At 39.0% G+C, this 23,163-nt stretch overlaps 1 protein-coding gene across 1 annotated transcript in view; it reads right to left on the bottom strand.

Annotated features, from left to right (window-relative positions):
* LOC113239771 overlaps positions 1-23,163 on the bottom strand; it is a 255,869-nt gene that overhangs the window by 87,135 nt on the left and 145,571 nt on the right. The window contains exons 2-3 of the mRNA XM_026476882.1: positions 14,112-14,994; positions 3,901-4,087 (exon numbers count right to left, since the gene is read on the bottom strand). Of these exons, the coding sequence (XP_026332667.1) occupies positions 3,901-4,087; positions 14,112-14,943 (1,019 nt within the window). The 5' untranslated portion in view covers positions 14,944-14,994. The remainder of the gene's footprint in view (positions 1-3,900; positions 4,088-14,111; positions 14,995-23,163) is intronic.

The raw sequence follows: 23,163 nt of genomic DNA, 5'->3' as shown, positions 1-23,163 counted from the left end.
ATCAGTCATAAATCTCACTAATCTGATTATACGACACTTCTACAGACTAATGGTTGAATGTTAAAGAGCTTTATGGTTTTTATGTACGTTTACGCCTACAATATTCATGTTTGGTAGCTAGAACACTTGCAGAAAGTAGCAAAAAGATGTAAGTTACTTCATCACCATCATCATATCAGCCGGAAGACGTCCACTGCTGAACATAGGCATCCCCCAAAGATTGCCAGACTACCCAGTTGGATGCGCCGTGCATCCATCGGTTACCCGCCGCCCTCACTAGGTCATCCATCTATCTAGTAAGGGGCTGTCCCACTGAACGCCTTCCGGTTCGTGATCTCCATTCAAGAACCTTTCTGCCCCAACGGCCATCAGTTCTACAAGCTATGTGCCCTGCCCACTGCCACTTCAAGTCACTAATTCTTTGAGTTATGTCGATGACTTTCGTTCTTCTACGGGTCTCCTAATTTCTGAATCGATCACGTAGAGAAATACTAATAGCATTAATAATAATATAATACCAAATAGCATTGCTCGCCCCATAGCTCGTTGAATGATTTTGAGCTTTTTTATGAGGCCTATAGTAAGTGACAACGTTTCAGAGCCGTAAGTCATCGCTGGCAACACGCACTGCTCGAAGACTTTTGTCTTCGAGGACAGCGGTATTGCGGTGAAGTTAAGTTAGTTACTAGCATTTCACGAGGTTACCGTACCGTATCCTTTGACGCGGCGACTGCCCTGGCGCAGTTTCCCCCGCTTCGACATCCTCCCTTTTTTTTACGGGGGGAAATCTTTATAGATACCTCTGAGCCCAGGGAGGTTCAGGGGTTATGTGGGAACTCTCCCTCCAAACTGGAGGGTCTACCCCACTAAAACGCCGCCTGGCCGCCCTAGCTTACGCCAGGGCTCCCGCGCCAACGGAGGGGCAGGTCAGCTGTCCTCCGACCCGCTCCCCAGACGAGTGAGACCGTGCAATGCAGGCTCCGGAGTCCCTGTTCAGAGCCCGCTGGCCTCACTAGGGGATCAGGCGAGCAGCGAACTGCCTTCGCCTTCTCCCCGTACGGCTCTGCGCCGAAGCGGGTGCGCGTCCGCCGCGTCCTCGCGCACCCGATCTGCAGCCTCCTTTTGCGACAGAACCGCTCCGCAAAAGGAGGCCACCGCCTCCCAGGACTCCTCGCTACCGAGCGTGGCGGCAACCACGCTCGGCAGCGAGAGATCCTGCCCTATTGTCCCTGTCAGGGTACGGCGCTGCTCATCCCACCCGCTGCACACCTCTAGGGTGTGCTGCGCGGTGTCATCCGCAGCGTCGCACTCGTGTCACGACGGGGACGGTTCCCTCCTCGCCACCTTGTGTAGGTAGTGACCGAGCAGCCATGCCCGGTCAGCACCTGCACAAGGTGGTACAACAGTGGCCCCGGACCGGCTCCCCCACTCTACGAGGACAGGACGCATCGCCCCTAAAGTGCGAGCTCCATAGGGGGGATCCGCCAAGCCCTCCTTCCACCGGTCCCGCATGCGCTGCGCCGCGAGGCGGCGCTCCCGCTCGACCTCTTAGGGAGCAGGGCGCTCGCCTCGGTCCCTCATTCCCCGCCGGTAGGCGTGGACCTCCGCCAGGACCTCGGCTTCAAGGTCCCACGGCGGAGTACCGGCGAGGACGCATGCGGCAGCGCAGGTGCGCTGGACATCCTGGAGGAGATGGACGCCCCGATTTACGTGCGGCTCCGCCAGGCGGAAGAAGCTGCGCCACCGGAAGTGCGATGGCAGGAGCGCCGATGGGCGTTCGAGAAATGGCGCGAGAGGCTGGAAGAGCCGTGACTCGAGCCAGCGCGCCGTCGGTGCGATACTGCCCAACCTCGAAGTCTGGTTGTTGAGCCAGCGGATGTGCGTCACCACGTTCCAACTGACACAGATACTCACAAGGCACGGACGCTTCGGTGAGTATCTGAATCGGATCGGACGCGAATCGACAACGCAGTGCCACCACTGTGGAAAGGACCAGAATTCCGCCCAGCACGCACTGGAGGAGTGCCTCGCGTGGGCGGAATATCCTGGTTGCCCGGATCGACCGAGATCTCTCTCCGCCAGGCTTAGTAGCGGCTATAGCCGGTAGAACCTCCCGCTGCCCCCGCGGCGAAGAGGTATCGTAGGAGGATTTCCCCACGTAAAAATAAATAAATAAATAAAAGTTACTAGCATTTATATTTTCCACATAACAAAAATTCTAGTAGCAAGCATGCCGTCTACAGGCATTGTAATTTGGCTTTTAGGCTTTTATATGAAGACAACGAAGGGAAGCACAGCGTAGCGGACGTGTAATGCTTAAGCCTTTGACCGCCGTGGACGTTTCAAAGCGTCTTACATAACTTGGCTGATACGCCCGAAAAAATGATAACCGCACCAAAAATACTACCCGTAGTAGTATTTGATATCATCGGAAAGTCTTATTTTAATAAATTTTTAATTTAATTTAAGGTTTATCGAACTCAATTTTTTGTTACAAGAAACGAAAGTACAGCTTATGTCCTGTAATATCGTCGCTTCTTTTTTGGAGAACTAAATAAATAACTCCAGTTCGTCGTCGTTGAGCAATTAACCGCTAGATGGCAGCACTTTGATTGAAATTTCAGTATAATATCAAAACGTCGTAACTTGCAATAATAGGTATTGATGGTATTATACTTTCAACGATATGATAAAATTTAAATTATATTAACAATCCAGAATTTGTTATTTATTGAATTTTTTAATCTGAAGCGATCAATCATTATATCATTAATCATTAACAAGATTTCGTTGATTCAAATTATTAATATATACTATTTAAGTATGGATTCATAGTTGCATGTTATATTCACTTATGTTCTTCTTTGACTTAGGAGAATTGGATTAATATAAAGTGGAAATTCAACATCGAAACAAAGATGTCACATCACTATGTAGGCTTGACGTTTAGGGAACGAAACTAGTGTTTGTTAGTGACGGTCGAAAGATTAACAACAAGTAGGTATTTTTTTAAATTATTTGATTGCCCTATCAAAGTTAAATAAAAATACTAAACGCCTCAAACATATTAATTTGTGGCGTGGCAGTTAGCCGGTGACAGATGACACCGCGACCTTTTTTTTAAATAAGTTTACGCCATTTATTTAGACAGGTTAAAGTTCCACCACACAGCAGAGGCTGTGTGGTGGAACTTTAACCTGTGTTTCTGAGGTGTATGAAGAGTCATACACTAGTATCTTTTCCTTGTTTCGATGGAAAAGGCGACAAGGGCCTGTTGTTATATAATTCATGTGATATGTACTTCTAATTCGACGAAACCTCTGTGGTCGAGTGATTTACACACTGGTTTTCATGGTGCCGACATTTCTGAGGTTCTGGGTTTGATCCCCGGCTGGGTCAATATAGAAAAACTAACTTTTCTATATTTTCTCGGATATGGATGTAGTGGTACCATCATTGTTTCCGATTTCCATACCACAAGTGCGTTACTTACTTTGGGATCAACGTACGTGTTGTCTAAACGTGTATGTTTTTAAATAGGTCTTCCTGTTCTATGAGTCTTCGGGTTTGCTAAGAATTTTGATTGTAATTTATTAACACTGCTGGCCTGTTGATCAGAGTTCTTCTTTTTTCTAAGCAGGCGAATTTGTATGGAAGCCGATCTGTGTGCGGTGTATAGAGCTCGTTTAGGGGTAAGGGAACGTGCAATGCAATATAATCTCAAACAAAGGTAATATTAATAAGATTGTTGGAAAACCACGTAACTTCGAATGTCTAGTATCGTTAGTGTTCCACAGAGTGATTCATGAGGGAGATTAAGTTAGATATTTACCGTGACTACCTACTAGCTTCAACAGAAACCGCTTATTAACAAATTTTAATAATCCTGAAGAATCGTACCTGCTATTAGTAGAATTGACTGAAGTATTAGATCGACTCCGTCTGTTGCAGATAGAGTCACCGCAGTTGACGACGCCTCCCTTGGTCGTGATGGAAAAGGTCCTGAGTCTGTACAGGTCATCGGAGAGGCGAGGGTTGTACGGCTTTTCGGGAAGCGAGCATACTCGAGGCCGGGAGTGCTCCACCACTGGAATGTAATGTGGTTTTTAATCATACGGCTTAGGATTCTATACAGGTTAAGAATTAATTTTAGACGCAAACCATTTGCAAACACAAGTTCTATAGTAGTCGATAATATGACTACCTTGTTAGTAGCGCAATTGCAAATGTATACAAAGTGACACGTTGTGCACATTTGCAATTGCGCTAATATTTTAACGTTTAAACTACATAGTTTCGTTGAGGGAACGTATTTACCTTTGACAAGCCAATGCTTCAACTTTATGTCACAGGAGAAACCAAATACAACACGCTGTCAATGAGACGCGGTTTGTAACACTTGCTATGACGCTAATGGTCCAAGAGTAAGCTTTTGATAATTCGAGCTCTAACAGTTAGAAAGAAAGAAATAAAACTGTTTATTCCGTTAATAATTTACAGCACATTACACACACATTATATGATTTGATATAATAATACAATACAATTATTATACAAGACTTATGACTAAACAATTCGACTTATTAAGTAAATAAATGAAGTATCAAAATTGGAATAATGGAGTGTATGTTGTGCTATTACGGAATCCGTCATCTAGTCAGCGTAATGTCATGTCACTGACTACGATGCTGATTTTCAGTGCACCCGGTATACATGCGGCACGGAATACAGCAGACGTATTTTACAACAAAATAAGGAAAGGTACTATAATAATAACGCACACACTATTCCTACGTCCTATTAGCATTCTTCCGTGCATGTCCAAGATAATAGAAAGCGTTGTGTGTAAACAGCTTTCGAAATACCTGGAGAGGACCAATATCCTTCCAGAATTCCAGTCTGGTTTTCGAAGGGGTCGAGGCACAGCAACAGCTCTGCTGGATGTGGTCGACAATATTTTGGCAGCACAGGATGTCGGGAAAAGCACGTTTCTGGCGTTATTGGACTTCTCCAGAGCTTTCGAAAGTTTGGACATACCACTTCTATTGTCCAAGATGTCGTATTATGGATTTGACACTAAAACCATCGAATGGTTACATAGCTATCTTTCGGATTGGGCTCAAATAGTTGAACTGCATGCGGTTAACGGTGCCACTGAGTTTTCCTCTCTCCGCCCTGTAACTAGAGGTGTGCCTCAGGGTTCCATTTTAGGGCCGTTACTATTTATATTATACAGTGCCGATATCGTTACAAGCTTTTGAAATGTATGCGGACGATTTGCAGCTATACATATCGGGTAAGCCATCTGATACTATAACTTCAGTCAATGACATCAATGGTGATCTAGATCGTATAGCGGCGTGGTCTGATAAGAATTGTCTAGTACTGAATCCGAGTAAGTCTAGGTACATGGTGCTTGGAACAAAGGGTCAAATCCATAATACACTGGAAGCCCTTGCTTCCAGAAATATTGCGGTTATGGGTGAACCAATAGAACGGGTCGATAGGGTCAGAAACCTCGGAATGCTGATGGACAGTGAACTTCGTTTTGAAGAGCACATCCTCAATGTGACGGATAACTGTTTTTATCGACTCAAATTATTGTATGGTGTTCGTGATTACCTTAGCGTTGATTTGCGTGTACACCTTTGTGAATCATTGATGTTGTCGCGGTTAAACTATTGTGATGTAGTATATAGTGATTGTATTTTAAGTAGGTCTCAGAAGTTGATACAACGTGTACAGAACGCATGCACACGCTTTTGCTTTCGGGTGCCTCCTAGATCCCATGTCACTCCATTTTTGAATGCTGCACCTGCTCACCCTTCAATCCCGTAAACCTACCCTTTAGCCCACCGCCGTCACTATATTAGTTAGGGTAGTAACCCCGTGTGGTTCATTTAATTCTAGTATACTTAAGAGGTGCATTTGTTACTTATTGTAAACCGATCAATGTTAAAACTTGGTGTTGGTTTCCTTCGTTAGTTTTAGAACCTTGGATAAAATTACTGTAGGTAAATAATAGTGTGCTTGTCCCGACCGTACCCCGGGAATATGCTACATTATAAAATCAAAAAGTTAGAACTTGGTATTGAATTTTCAACGATATCCCAACAGGGTAAAGTTACATTATATTAACAATCCCGAATTTGTAACACCTTTTTAAATTAGAAACTATGAAGAATCATAATCAAGATTTCATAGTGTAGTTATCGAGGCTTAAGGCTCTTCCATTGTTTTTTTTCTTTCGTGAGCATGATGGTTACAAGTAACATTGTTAAACTTTTAGGATGTGATAATAGTGTAGCCATCTATTCGATAAGAAGAAGAAGCATTGAAGTTTGGTTCACTTGAGCTCCAGAGGCTCAAATCATAATTCTCCCTACTAACATCAGTTTCTGTAACTAATATGATACCTACGTACAATGTCTGAAAATGAAATTTTTCTATTCGATTGACTTGAATATAAACAAAACTATTTGGCCTTTTAACACGTTAAATTCCACTAGAATATACAAGTCATCTTACCAAACTTATTTTTATTCCTGTTGCCAGTTATGAGATATTCCTTAAACACATCGGAAACTTTAATAACTAGAATCATCATCTTGAATGTTGCGAGAATATAGTCGTGACGTCGCAATTGAAATAATATTAGCAACAAAACTTTATACTAAAGGTTTGTTGCTTTGCAGGCGTTTGATGTCAAAAATCCGCAGTAATGATCCGTTTAGCTCTTGCAGGTAGTCTAGATCTATGTTTTCTGAAATTATATTTTTTTTCTGAAATTATAGTTTATTTACAAAGAGGAACTCCTAGACTTTCTTGCTCATTCTTCTCAAGGGAATCTGCCTTACGAATGACTTGTCGAGTTTAGCCAATATGACGATTTTAAGTGTAATTTGCTTACCCATGAAAGAAATATTTTTTAACTTTGACTCTTCTTAATACGTTTCAAATGTACAGGTGAAAACCGAAAAATTAAAATGTTATTTCTACCGAGCTAAAGTAGAGAAATGTCATTTAAATTTATAATTACGTCAGCTAGTTTAAGTATACTAGAATTACATGAACCACGCGGGTTTACTACCCTAACTAATCTAGTGACGGCGGTGGGCTAAAGGGTAGGTTTACGGGATTGAAGGGTGAACAATTCGCACGGCCTGGACACACCTTGGTCGCGCGCAGCAATTGTTTCCCTAACATAGAAGGCGGACGGGGGAGGATAGTCCCTACGGGGGGCTCAAACACGCTGAATGTGGAATAGCAAACACCTGTAATTTTACTATACTGGATCCAAAGCCTCAATCATAAGAATTGTTTTCTTCTAAATAACATAGCATCTTAAATAAGAGGAAGACCATGAATATTACCCTTAAATTTGAAATTTTGTTCTAGAAAATGAGCCTGTAAGACGTTTAGTTCAAAGGAACCGGCATGCGAGGAGTGTGCAGGACTTACAAACTGAACTTAGACTTATTGTTTTAAACATTCAGCAAGAAAAGAACAAATCAACAGGAAGCGCGAGATCGCAATCAAAAGAGCTAGAATTTGTATACTCAGATTGACACATTTTGAGCATTTAATAACTGAAATTCATTGTAAATTTCAGTTAAACGTACCTCATTTTAATGAAATATTAAATTTCATGGTCTTCATTTTATTTAAAATATTATATTATTTAGATGAAAACGAACCTTATAATTAAGGCTTTCGATCAGTGTAGTAAAATTACAGGTTTTTTTTTTCAGACAGGCGATTATTTCAAAATCTTTAAATGCAGTTCGAATTGTTTTTCAAATCAAAATAAAGTCTTCTTCAGCAAAATTTTCTATCTAAGGTACTTTCAATCCGTATAACATAACCGTGGGACCTTGCAGCTCTCTTTTGTAAAATAAAAATAGTCGTCATGTCAGCTGCTTTCCCCTACAGTAGAATGCCGTGTGACATTACGCTGTGGAAGTTGCTGTAATATACTAGCCGAGCAGTTTCTTGATCTATAAATTATCTAATTTTTCTTACCGCGTATCGTCTCCTTGCTTCTCAAACTCGTATCTTAAAGCACAAAGTAACTGAAATGCAAAAATTTCATTGTATATACGAATTTTGCAGGCTGATTTGATCACACTTGATAAGAAATTTGAAATAAATACAAAGTTTTGCCATCTCCTGAGTCATCACTTTTTGTAAGATACGAGTTTGAGAAAGTAAGGCATCGATATGCAGCTGAACTGAGTGTCGCTGCTAGAGCTGTAATATGCGGATACAATATGGTATTCTTATATGTTTAAGAAAACGGAACAGTAGACTTTCAGATAAGGTCTAAATATAAATAAAACATCTCAATGTCTCGTAATACAAAAATAAGCCTACCAAACAGTTGTAAAACAAACCGATAAACTTTGGCTTGTGAGATTAACTTTACCCTTAACAGGACCTAAACTTTCACCTCGCTCTCTGAACTCTGGACGAGAAAAGTTAGTGAAAAACTCCGAATTGTAAAGTTATTACGAGTAAATTGGGTTTAAATTGTGTTCACCGTGTTCATTCGCCGGAAACCTATTACTTATGTATATATAAGTTTTATGAAGATGATGCTAAAACGGGGCTTATTGTTGCTAACATATTAACATCATCCCCCCTTCCCCGTTCCTGCTCAGAAGCACGCGTGCTGGCCTTCGTAGTCACCGTTTCACTACCTGCCGAATTCCATCGCGTACTAAAAGGTTCGGTGGCTCCTTTCTCTGCCGCACGGTTGACAAATGGAACTCCCTTCCGGCACATGTCTTCCCTCCCTCTTATGATATGGGGTCCTTCAAACGAGGCGTGAAGAGGCATATTGTAGGCAGGCAGGGTGGAGGTGGCTAGTGCAGGGAGGATTTCATCGCTGCACTAGATTCCTTCGCGTTTGGATACCACTTTCCACTTAACATCAGGTGGAGTGGAGTCATTTGCCTGTCATGTATAAAAAAAAAAAAAAAAATTGAACATATTTTTCTTTGTCCCGGTGAGATCTTGACACGTCAAACATATTTCTTGAATACCTTTGGAACCAGTCATGTTTGGCCTTTTGAGCGAGACTGAAACCAAGCTCCGCATTAAAGAGGAAGCTTGGAGCGTTCTCTGGTATATAAGGCTTTTGTAAATTCTTTTTTTTTTTGATAATAATAACCTTTATTGCAAAACACAAAAATAGGTACAGTTATGTACCTAGCTCCCAAACTAGGATCCCCTGTACTATGCGTAGCTAGGCCTTACGTCCGTCAAGTGTGTAGTCTAAAAACAACAGTAACTTTTTTTTTATTACAGTAAGCTTATAAAATATTAATAGTAGAACACAGAGAGAGGTGGTTTACATTTAATTTTGGTACATTCATAAATTTCTTAATAAAACCCAGTACAGTTCTAGTTTTTATAAACAAAAAAAACAGTAAACTTTAGTACCTACCAACAAAAAACAAAAACAGTGAAAGAAAATTTTATAATCAGGATAAGATGCATTAATATTAAAAACAAAAATAAAGTCACAAAAGCAAGGAGGGTATATAATCACAACTGTGTGCGAACGCCATTCACTAATCACCAGCACAAAAATTAAGAATTAAGACAGTTTATCTTTTTTTATGATACTAAATTATACGAACAAGTCGTTCGCCTGTTGATAAACGACACGCCTGTCCATAGCAGTTGCTGCACCACTCGGAGCTTTAAATCGCAAAATCTGAGGGGTACTGCCACTGGCCTGTCACTCCGTAATATAAGTTGACAAGTCCCAATTGCCTGTAATTTCACCAGCGCCGTTATCCTTCAAAACCGGAATGCAGTTACTGCTTAGCGTAGTGGTAGTAGTACCCTGGATGAATAAGGAAGGAAGAATGTTTAGTAGGTCTACTGCTACAAAACTTCTTTCCATTGAACCCCGTGGAACCCTAGGTTTGTTTATGGGCAAAGAATTTCCTATCACAGAACAAAAGTTATTCGTTGTGAAGTACAGAATAAGTTTCTTGTGTTTTGGCATCAACTTGTTACACGGACATGTATTGTATAAAAACAGGAAATCAAGATGGATCGCCGCGTAAGAAGAAAAGTTTAGAAACCCCATTACGGGGAAAAATCTTTCTCCTTTATAAAATTAAGTGAGAGTCATTAAAATAAGTAAACTAGCTGACGTAATTATAAATTTAAATGATATTTCTCTACTTTAGCTCGGTAGAAATCAACATTTCAATTGTTTGGTTTTCACCTGTACATTTGAAACGTATTAAGAAAAGTCAAAGTTAAAAAATATTTCTTTCATGGGTAAGCAAATTACACTTAAAATCGTCATATTGGTTAAACTCGACAGCTCATTCGTAAGGCAGATTCCCTTGAGAAGAATGAGCAAGAAACTCTAGGAGTTGCTCTTTGTAAATAAACATTTGTACACATTTATCGTTTAAAATATTATTTCAGAGAACTAAACGGAAGAGCTAAACGGGTCACGGATTTTTGACATCAAATGCAGAAGCTGTATGGTAAACCTTTAGTATAAAGTTTTGTTGTTAATTTATTATTTCAATTGTGACGTCACACGCGATTCTCGCAACATTCAAGATGATGATTTATTATTCTAGTTATTAAAGTTTCCGATGTGTTTAAGGAATATCTCATAACTGGCAACAGGAATAAAAATAAGTTTGGCAAGATGACTTGTATATTCTAGTGGAATTTAACGTGGTAAAAGGCCAAATAGGTTTGCTTATAATCAAGTCAATCGAATAGAAAAATTTCAGTTTCAGACGTTGTACGTAGGTATCATATTAGTTACAGAAATTGATGGTAGTAAGGAGAATTATAATTTGAGCCTCTGGAACCCAAGTGAACCAAAACTTCAATGCTTCTTCCAGGCCAGTGGTCTGTGGTCGGTGGTATATATATGGGTCGTGTGGTCTGAATTAAATAATTAAATTTTCACTTTAGTCGCAGTAGAGCTCCTTGTGTTAGAGTTCGGCTATTACTGCGTTTCGGTTTTGAAGGATAAGGATGATGGTGAAATTGGGACTTAACAACTTATGTCCCAGAGCGACGGGCGCAGTGGAAGCTGCCCAGATCTTTGCGAGCTTAAAACTCTGAATGGCATTGTAACTGTTACGGGTAGATAACCGTTCATTATGCAGAGCGCAACGGGAAGTGAGCCTGCCTACAACTCCGGAACCTATCTGGAAAATAGAAAGGTGCTGTACGTGTTCCCGAAGGCACTAACCTTTTGAGAACTGGATGAAGTCCGTACAAACGGGCTGATCTGGGGTTAGAACCTGACTTAGATGATCCCTGTGCCGTCTTGTTTGCACAGGTTATAGTGACCTTCCGGTATAACCAAGAGGTTGATAGGGAGAGGCACTTTTATTTATTTAAGTTTTCTACTGTTTTATTTTTGAATAATAATAATAATTATTAATTTTTTCTTCTTTTTTTCATTCTCGTAAATGTATTTGTTTTTTGTAATGTAATGTGTGTGAAAAAAGTTATGTAGAAAGATATGGGGCTGTTACGGGTAGGCGACGCTTACCAACAGGCGCACGCCTAGTTTGGCTCATCGCCTAATATCGTAAAAAACAACAGAAAGCGTTTTGGAGGATTAAAACTTTTGATATACACAAAATTTACGCAACAACTATGTGATTTTATCCTAAGATAATCCCGATTCTCGGAAAAATCTATTGAATTATAGGTGGTACTTAAAAAGTTGGTGCGGCAAGTCGGCAAGCTCGCTAAAAGATGGGAAAACTTCGACTCACGAAGGAAATGTTCTTACCTAAATAATTTAATGGCATTTTCTTTATAAAACTCTTAAGAGGTCGGAACATTAATTAGAGAATTATGATTATTACTAAGAAAAAATTGCTGCTATATATTCATATAGCAGGAATAAGCAAGTTTTAATAACGTGCTTCAGAGTCTATACCACCTCAAATGGCTTTGCTTGATTCTGCATAACAGTGAAAGTGTTAAATCAATCACTTTGGCAAAAATATAGTATAATCTCAGTACAGAGTACTAAAAAAACCGACCTCAAAAGTACGTGGAATTACGTCTATTTGCTAAGTTTTATTGAAATATCCCCTAGTTCGCCACTATACAGGACTTGACACTGGAATAATCAAAATAGGTTCTCACTATGACACTACTTAAAGTATATCGAGAGAAAAACGCTTTGAATTGGAGAAATAGCAAAATCAACTAAATAATTGCTAAAAGTAATTGCTCCTAAATTAAAGTTAGGCGCTATTTATAAAAATGAATCTTCATGCGTGAACAGCCACCATTTGAGGTGGATGATTTCCTTCAAAATGAAATGGGACCACTATGGAAATACCCCCTTTCCAACAAAAAAAGAATCATGAAAATCGGTTTACAAATACCGGAGTTATCGCGTAACATACATACAAAAAAAAAAAAAAAGAACATACAGACGAATTGAGAACCTCCTCCTTTTTTGAAGTCGGTTAAAAATAGAGAATAAACACTGATTAATGTACGGTGTGAAAACACAATTCTTAAAAATTTACAAAATAGAAAAAAACACAAACTTACCTCGAAATTTTACAAGAAAACCGTTGTATTATATATATATATATATGTAATTTACATATACCAATGGTTTTTTTTATATCAACTGAACTAAATAGACCACGTATACTATACGATATACATAGATACGATATACCTACGTGAATTTTAATTCGTTTGTGGTGAGAGTACCGACCGAACATCTGTCGGCCTTCATGAAGGAAGAATTTTGACCTAAGGGTGTGTTATATCGCCACACGTCGCCGACAAGTCCAGTTCGTGTTGATTAGTTAGACAGAGAGAGAGAGAGTTAGAGAGTTAGTGTTTTATTAACTTGTATGTATGTTAGTCCTTAAGGTATATATTATAAGGGTTATGTGGCCTGAAATAAATAAAATAAAATAGATATATACACGTATATAGTAGTAGCAGTGGAGCTCGTTATTAAAGAATTCGTCCAGGGTATTACTGCCAGCTTACCTATTTCTGCTGCCAAGTAGTAATGTCAGCATTATTGTGTTCCGGTTTTGAAGGGTAAGGGTGCTGGTGAAATTACAGGCACATGCGATTTGTCAATTTATGTTCAGGGTGATGGGCGCAGTAGTAATGCCCATCACATCTTTGCAATTTAAAGCTCTGAGGGGCACTGTAACTGTTATGGCCAGGCATGTAGCTTACATCAGGCGTAAGACTTGTTCGTCCCGTCATTGATGTTACAAATAATCTCAGTACAGAGTACCTACTAAGAAAACGGACCTCAAAAGTACATGCAATTACGTCTTTTTGCTAAGTTTTATTGAAATATCCCCAGTTCGCCACTGTACAGGACTTGACACTGGAGATAATAATATTCGGTTCTCACTACTCAAAGTATATTGAGAGAAAAACGCCTTGAATTGGAGTAATAGCAAAATCAACCATTAAAATTATTGCTCCTAAATTAAAGTTAGGCGCCATTTATAAAAATGAATCTTCATGCGTGTACAGCCACCCTTAAAGGTGGATGATTTTCTTCAAAATGAAATGGGACCACTATGGAAGTACCCCCTTTCCAACAAAAAAAAACAATCATGAAAATCGGTTCACAAATACCGGAGTTATCGCGTAACATACATACAAAAAAAGGAACATACAATCGAATTGAGAACCTCCCCCTTTTTTGAAGTCGGTTAAAAAATGTACACTTTTATACTTTTATACATACAATATTAGTACGGGAAAAGTTTTAATTCGAGCTGACGTAGTATAGACTCCTAATGTAGGTAAAATTATTTCTTGTTTAGGCAAAATCAATTAAGTTCAAATGCTCACTGTTTCTATTAGTACCATCTTTTAAAAACCGACGAAGCCATATATAACATGATTTCAGTTTCGCAGAAAATTTAATTACGAGATAATGTATGTACATGTAAAAGCAATTAAACCGAGTCGGGCCCTTTCAAACTTCATTATTAACCTATCAGCCTACGGTTTCATGTGTCCATAGTTTGTCGAGAGCAAACAAAGATCAAAAGTCAAATTTCTCCCAGTGGGTGGCCCGCTACAGCTACATTGTTACTCACCTGGTAATTCCAGAAAGTTGGACGTCCGTCTTTGTCTGCCCCGCATCGTGTTCTGAAAGTTGAGCGGACCAATATCTTCGACAGAATCGCAATTGGATACCGTCGATTCTCTGGAACCGCGTCTACTGGCTAAGTAAGCAAGGCCTCCCTTCATGGAACCCCTTCTCATGGGTGAGCATGGCCTGCTTATACTTGTGGACCTTGTTTGTGGCGTATCATCAGTGAAATCGGTCAGGTCCGATGTTGATTTTCGACAGCAAATTCTCGAAGACGTCGTTGTCATTTCATCGTCGGCATCTTGAGCTATTGCGGACGGAGTTCCAGGCATGGCGTCCATGGAATCATCCGTGTGACTGGAAACAATACTGGGTGACGTCACAAGACGTGGTGAGCTGACAGTGGAAGTGGAACTGTACAATTTTCTTGTGCGATTGGGTGACACGTAGCCAGGATTTGTAGTGATATGTACGGGGGGTGGCTTTGGGGAGCGCGATTTTTCCCTGCGGCTGTGTTTTAGGGAAGCTGAATAGTGCAATCCTTGACTATGCGAGATTCTCTCGAAGTTACAAGGACTGGATCTGCCTGATGGCGACTTTTGAGGAAAGTTAAAGTGACGTGGGCTCATTGGACTTCTATGACCGTGGGCGATAGGGGATTTTGGAGGATGTTGTTTGTCATAGCTGCAGCCTGACTGGGGAGTATAGTACCCTGAAGAAGACGTGCTTGATGCGAAGGAAGGACTCTTTTGGGGAAAGACGAAATGGCGGGGGCTTTTGGGTGTGAGTGGTTTGGGAGACACAGGCGGATACCCGCCGGGACTGTTCACTGCCATGTTGATCAAATTCACTGCATGTCACTCATCTCACTATACCGCACTGTGTACCTGTAAAGAAAAAGAATAACAGTGGTTAGTTTTGACGTCGGTAGCATCTGAATGTAAGTAATAAACACATATTTGTATAGCAATTAGAATATAGCCTATATCGACACGGAATCGACTTCGAAGGTGCGAAGGCCCCATTTCAAGCCCCCGTTTCAAGGTGGTTGCTGAATGACGGCGCCGAATCCCGAACGAGCGCGTCGAGGTGCCAAAACATGATCGCCTCAAACCGATTCAACATTACTTTACAAGTTATCGAGTAACGGGATGACCAAGTCGTGCAGCTGGTGGTAAGCGACATGTCTAGCAATAGTTATACTAGCACTAAGAGCTTTAAACCGCAAAGATCTGAGAAACACTGCCACTACACTCATCACCCTGAGATATAAAGTTGACAAGTCTCATGTGCCTGTAATTTCACCAACACCTTTTACCATTCAAAACCGAAACTTGCTTCAAAACTGAAACTGCTAACAGATTCATTGCATGTTTGCAGTCAATGCGTGAGGTCGTAATCAACTTCATGGAGCGAGATCTCGACCGCATGAAATTGATAACGACTTCACGCATGAAATGAATGCAGTCGATCTCGGCTGCATGAAGTCGGTTTCGATCGCATGCAGTTAATGCGTGAAGTCGTTATCCGAGACCTCAACTGCTGTAAGGTGGCAGTACTTCCTTGGACAAATTCTTTAAAGAGAGGAAGAGATACAATAATAAGGAGATCTTATGTAAAAAAGTTTCGATTTTACACAAGTGTAATTTAACTGCCTCCGTGGCCGAACGGCCGGAATGCAAAGAAAAGGGCCCAGGTTGGATTCCCGGGCCGGGAGAAATATTTGTATGGCCTACATTTATTACTCTCGTGAGTTTGGGTGTAATTTGTGGTTGTCTATGTGTGTCCCCATGGTACCCGCGACACAGGGTTTCCCTAGTGCGGGGCTATGTTGAGTGTGTGCGTTATTTATTTATTTCATTTATTTACACCGGTAAATAGACTTTTGACACACTCGCAGTTCTTACTACGACCTCAGTGACTCAATTTAAACTCTAGGAGCCGTATGAATACGGTTTCATTTGTCTGTTAAACCAATGTAGAAACTGATATGATATTTACTAAATTGTTTCTGATCGAAATATTTTTAAAAGTACCGTATACTATGCTCGATGACCGTATAGTTTCAATATCACATATAATATGGAAATTGGAAACAACGACGGCATCACAAACACCCAGGCCAGAGACAATTATAGAAAAGTTAGTTTTTCTACATTGAGCCGGCCTGGGATCGAGCTCAGTCCTGACCTCAGAGATGACGACACCATGAAAAATCGGTGCGTAAGCCACTCGACCGACGGAGGTTGTCAAATATGGCATCGTGTAAGCCAATTTAGTGTTTTTGTTTCTCTGGATCAAGTACTTATTTGGAGTAACTCAAACTTGAAATTTGTTACAGAGATGTAAAAAGTGTTTAAAACGAGATTGAAAGATTTATTGTTAGAAAAATGCTATTACTCCGTATAAATTGAATTTGTTTTAAATTGTTGTCCTTGGTTTGTTTATTGTTTTATTCAAATCGTTGGTTGTTATAACATTTTATGTTATTTTAGATTTATATTGTCTTTTGTTCAACGCTCGTATCGCAATGTTTTATTTGATTATCTCTCTGTTTAATTTTAACTTTAATTACTTTATGCATTTGTACGTCCCTTTTAATTAATTTAACTACTTCGGTGATTTGAGCTGCTTAAACAGTGGGCGCTGTAGCAGTAGATCTTCTTGTGAAACAGTTCGTCCAGTGAAGTACTGCCACCTTGCCTATTTCTGCTGCCAAGCAGTTATGTGAGTGTTATTGTGTTCCGGTTTTAAAGGGTAAAATTACAGCCACATGGACTTGTCAACTTATGTCTCAGGGTGACGGGCGCAGTGCCCCTCAGATCTTTGCGATTTAAAGCTCTGTGTGGCACTGCAACTGTTGCGAAAGGCATGTAGCTTACACCTGGTGCACGGCTTGATTGTCCCACACTTGAAATTATTAAAAAAAATTGGACACAATCGGTTGATGACTTTACCATCACAGTCAGATGTGACCATGGGGACATGTAAAAGGCCCAAAATGTTGCTTTCTTTAAAAAACCAATACACGGGATTTGGCTTCGAAAAAATCATTTCATCATCGTGGCTAGTTTAACTGTCTACGTGGTCGAACGGTTACCACGCTGGACTGCCATGCAGAGGTCCCGGATACAATTCCCGAGTCGGAAGATATATGATAGTAGATGTATGGTCTGCATTTATTTCTCTCATGAGTTTTGGTGTAATTTGTGGTTGTTTACATGTGTGTGTGTCCATGGCTCGCGACAAAGGGTTTCTCTAGTGCGGGGGCTATGATTGTGTGCTTTGTTTGTTGAAGTGACCTAGAATGAATTCCGTTGCTGTGGTACTTATTTTTTATTTATGGTGTGGTTGCCTGTCGCATTATTGTTATTACAAATTGACGACATTCTATCTTTTTTTATGATACTGATAAATGACGGGACGAACAAGTCATACGCCAGGTGGTAAGCGGTACGCCTGTCCACAGCGCAACTGCAGTGCCACTCAGAGCTAAAGATCGCAAAGATCTGGGGGCACTACCACTGCGTACGTCACCCTGAAACATAAGTAGACAAGTCCCATGTGCCTGTAATTTCACCAACACCCTTACTTACCCTTCAAAGCCGGGAAGCAGTAATTAAGGTGGCAGTAGATACTGGACGTACTATTTCACAAGGCGCTCTATTGCTTCTAAATCTTAATCTTAATGATGTATATTGTTAATGAACAAACGACTATTACCTAGCACATTAATTCTAAATTTATTAATTAATCAAAATGATATTGTTCAAACAAATTTTCCAGCTCATAATTATGTAATACTGGTACATAGCCTCGAAATTCGGATAGAACTTATTATTTATGTATGACGAATTTGATAATTTAATTAAGTAATTAATTTGGTGAACAAATGGAAAACGAGAAACGCTCGGGGTGACGGCTCACGTAACACTCTGAGGCGACTTATTTAATATATGGGAATTCTGTCCGGAGGAATAGTTTTAATAAAACAAGTAGATAGATAGCAGTAGCGAGGCGTCCATACATCGAGTATATAACCAGATATAGAGACGAAATGTCATTTAATTTGTTTGAAAACTATTCTGCCATATCATTATTGTGACAACTGCGCTCCGATTGGCTAGCCCGAGTTCGAAACAATTGACGGGTGTCGTCAATTGTTTCACTTCAAATCGGCCAGTTAACTTGAGCTTTGCTACAATGGACGAAAATTGCAAAATTACATATTTGATATTTAATTACCGATGAAATGTGATTCCGTTTGTTTTGTAATTAGAGGTTTTGCTGTTTTTCCCACACCACCGAATAGAAGAGCACGGCATTGTTAGAGATATTATCTTTATTACAATAAACACAGAATATTTTTTGGAATATACGGAGACGTACACACAGGTCAGTAGTTGGCCTGTCTATATTTCAGTACACACGAGAGTTGATATTTATAAGAGCTGTATCGCTAATGTGTTACCAGGAATATATGGCCCTGATTTCGTGTCTATTTCTGGTTATATACTCGATGCGTCCATATAACTCGATTCCCACCGGCTTGCCTAAAATTTTCCACGTATATTCAAAAGACAGCGCGCATAGCCCACCACTTAAAAATCGTACATTCCAAATTTCAAACAATTTATTAATACGACGTAAGGTGAATTTTAACCAGTGGCAGCACGAATAATCGTCCCGTTTTCATTCATGAAATCAATTCGCTCGCATCAAAACACACACATCAGCACACATTTGCAAAAAAAACATAGTGGAATACGACTTAATAATGGCGGCCCACAACCCGAAGATTATCGAGTTGTCATCGAATTGAGTTAGTACGGTTTATTCTTAAACACCGATGACTTTGGCGATAATCGCCGACTTACAGGAAAAAAACTTAAAGTTAATTCCTGTAAGTTGCCAGCTATGATAGTAATATAACTAAATTAGAAATATGATTTCATCTGTGCTTTGGTCTGTGTCGTGACTTCTACTCAATTTATTTGGGTAATAATTTTTACGAAATAACACATTTATATTTCATTTTACTCGCGAGAATAAAAGAGACATGAGATCTCGAAACTTGTTGGAGTCTGATGCCCGCGTATTTAATTATTACGATTACTAAGCTGTGGTCTTGAAATTTGTGATTGTATTGTAATTAATATGAAAAGATGTGGGACATAGTTTGAAATGCTGGTTAATTTCATAAAACAGTGAGTGTTGTGAGTTGGCCTTCAAATAAAAAACTTGTAGCGACTAGTGTCACTGCAAGCAATTAACGACTTAAACAGTATTGTAATCTCTAAACATTTTTGTGTTTATGTTTATGGATATGGGGAATTTAATAAACCTACTAAAACGCTCAAGATTCTGCAAATGCTGACCCAGCAGGCGACAATAACATTATTGAAAGGTCCAAAAAAAAAGTATGTAACTCAAAATTATGGATACTAGGTAGTGAAGCTAATTACTTTTGGTTCGTTTGTAAGTCATTCATTTACTCAACTTGACCTATTCTTGTTGATGTTGAATGTTGATGGCCTGCTTTTCTATTGTATAGAAGAAATTAAACCTTAAGTGTTTTTTTTGTAGGTTGAAAATTATCTTTTTTTTTTTTTTTTTTTTTATTACCATTTAAAAACAAAACAGTTAACAAAATAGGAATTAGTCACATTTTAAACCACTAAGGTTTGTGTTAATGCAATCTAACTTAAATAACAATATCGGTACATTAATTACTTGCTAACGAATTACATGTTTGGGGTAACGTGAAATTAACAGAAACTAACAATAAAATAACTTAAGTATTTAAATTTTTCAAGAAGAAACTTTTAAGCTTATTTTTAATATTTATGGGTGTTAAGGCATTACGTAACTCCAATGGTAACGTATTAATTATTCGAGGAACAATGTAGGCAGTAGTTCTTTCACCGTACACATTTTTCGCGATGTCTACCTGCAGCTGTTGTCTAGCTGCCGCGCGCGTAAATACAGGGTGTTCTATTTCCTTAAAATTATAGTTAAAGAAAAGAGTTTTTACCAACATATACTGAAGTTGGGAAGTAACGGGCAAGATTTTGCAATGCTCAAAAAGACCATTATAATTATCCCCAAATTGACGTCTGATTTTATCTGATACAATTTGTTTCAATATTCTTACTTGAAGGTTATAAATTTTATTTAAGTACGTGTTGTAGGTACGACCGTAACTACCTAGACCATACTGAATATACGATTCGGCTAGCGAGTTATATAGCATTAATTTAACTTTAAAAGGGATCCTTTTCTTTAAAATGATCATATTGGCCAAGAATTGTCTAAGTTTATTACATACGTATTCTATGTGATTTCTCCAATTAAATGTATTGTCTATCTGTAAACCCAGATAAATCTGGCTATTGACAATGTCTATACAAGGGCACACACATGTACCAGTGTTTGGTAAGTGTAGACAACTATGATCATGCCCCACTACACTTTTAAATACAGTCGACTTAATATATGGTGATTTAATTATTAGTAGTTTGGTCTTGGAGGTATTTAAAAACAAACCAACGTCGTGGCACCATTTAACGAGGACGTTGAAATCCGACTGAAGTCGGTCACGAGCTATAAGAGGGTCCTTGTCTGCAACAACAAGACATGTGTCATCCGCGAATTGGTAACAAGAGCAGTGGTTAATACAGTGATGCATTTCGTTCACGTACGATAGAAAGTGCAGAGGCCCCAAAACTGACCCTTGAGCCGTGCCCTCAGTCACAGATCTTGGATCACTATTGGTGTTACCTATTTTGACAGTGAACTTTCTCCCTTGAAGATAGTTTCTACACCACTCAAGAAGCGGCCCACGCACTCCACAGCTATCCAACTTCGCAATTAGTTCCGTGTGATTTAATGTGTCAAAAGCGCGCGAGAAGTCAATGAATAGAACTAACACATGTTTCCTCACGTTTAGGTATTCATTGACCTCATCAGTAAACTTAAGTAACAGATCATTAGTACCTTTCCCCGGTTGAAAACCGAACTGATTTTGGTATATGACGTTGTGTTTCTTATAAAAACCATGTATTTGCTGACAAACGTACTTTTCGACTATTTTGTCAATGGACGATAACAATGTAATTGGTCGGTAATTTTGATAATCATCACGTCTCCCTTTTTTATGAACTGGTCTCACACAACCCATCTTTAACTCGTCAGGATAAGTACCAGTTCTAACGCTTAAATTGATTAGATTGGCAATAGCCAATGACACATCTGTGTCTATGCATTGGATATCTGACACGTATACATTATCTGGACCAGGTGCCTTTTTGGAATTTAGATTTTTAATTATTTTCTGAATCTTAGTAGAAGTAGCATTCTGAAATAACATACTGGAATTGACAGGTGAAGTGTACATGTTTGGTTGTAGCAGTTTCACGCTGCAGTTCGGAATTATATCTTTAACGGCTTTATCAAATCCTGAAGCAAAACTTTCAACAATATCTTTAGTAGTATTATTTTGATTTTCAAAGGCCTTTAGCACTGCTGAGTCAATTGACAAAGTAAGTCGACCCAGCATTTTATTAATGATCTGATAAATTTTTTTAGTATGTCTAAAATTATCTTGTATATAATTGACGTAATAGTTATTCCTTTTAAATTCTAAAACATTATGTACTTTATTTCGAATTTTGTTATATTCTAATTTGATTTTAGAGTTATGCGGATTCCGTTTCCAATCATTAAATAGTTTATTACGTTTACTACACAATTGAGTAATATTGTCATCAATCCAAGGCAATCTACACTGTAAGTTATGACTACCACATAATTTAATTTTTTTTAAAGTAGTAGCTGTTTTTTTTGCTTTCTGAAACGATTGTTTTATGAAACTGTAAATATCGTTAGAGGAATTCATTTCATTCGTCTCCTGCCAGTTAATTTTTTTTAGTTCACCTTGTAAAATATTATTATTAATTACTAGTTTATTAAATTCACCCCGTATGTATCTGCGATCATCGTCTACACAAACAATAACAATGGCTCGGTGGTCGGCCAATACAATGTCTAACACTGCTGTAAACGGATTTAAAGCGGGTAGACGCGCGAAAATGTGGTCGATGCAAGACTTCGTAACAATATTTAATTTCTTTTCTACCCTCGTGTATTCAGAAATTCCGCACATTAATCCGTATCCGCTAAGTGTTTCTAAGTAGTTATCTGTATGAGATGATACGGTTTTAAGGTCGATATTCGTGTCACCAATCAAAATTAAGTTCTGCCTTACGTCAAACCTAGAAATGTATTTACTCAATTCCATAACAAAGAGATGTTTACTGTTTATAGGCGGTTTATAAATTGCGCACACAACGACTTCCTGGCAGCCGTGTTGTTTTAAAATACCTGTTATATTTTCAAATGTTTTGGTTGGGTTTGTAATTAATGTAAATTTTAGGTGTTTTTTTGTGTAAATAATAATACCACCTCCCCGTAGGTTAGATCGCAGTTGTGCGTGCATATTATAGCCATCCAAGTTATATAATTGAACTATTCTATCAGAAATACCGGCTTCTGTAATAACAATAACATCCAAAGGAAACTCACAATCGTGTACTAGTTGTTGTAATTTTGTGAAATTTTTAATCATTGATCTTATATTGATATGTAAACACGAAACACTTATGTGACATTTACTAGGTAATTTATGTAAAAAATTATTTGTAGAAATACAATTAGATATTTGTGTTATTTGCGTGTCCATAAATTAATGAGAAAAAAAAGAATACGATAAACAATGACTATTATAAACAGTTAGAAATATTTAATTAATTTTTATACGATTTATATCTGAAATTGAGCGAATGTAATATATCTTACTGTTACCATTCTTACGAGCACACACCTTTCCATCCTTGCACCATACAAATTGGAAACAATTACCTAGCTCAACTTTTGCTGTATACAATAGTGTTTTAAGGTGTTTTGTTAATGCTTCCCTGAGATACACACGGTTTTCGGATTGCTCCTGGGGGATGTCCGACACTAGCACTCCGAGAGTAAGACTTTTTTCTTTACTG

The sequence above is a fragment of the Hyposmocoma kahamanoa genome, unplaced genomic scaffold (genome assembly GCF_003589595.1).
Source record: "Hyposmocoma kahamanoa isolate Upper Pololo Valley unplaced genomic scaffold, ASM358959v1 116, whole genome shotgun sequence".
Classification (NCBI taxonomy): domain Eukaryota; kingdom Metazoa; phylum Arthropoda; class Insecta; order Lepidoptera; family Cosmopterigidae; genus Hyposmocoma; species Hyposmocoma kahamanoa.
Note: the sequence above shows the minus strand (reverse complement) of the source record. Positions and strands in the feature narration are given on the sequence as shown.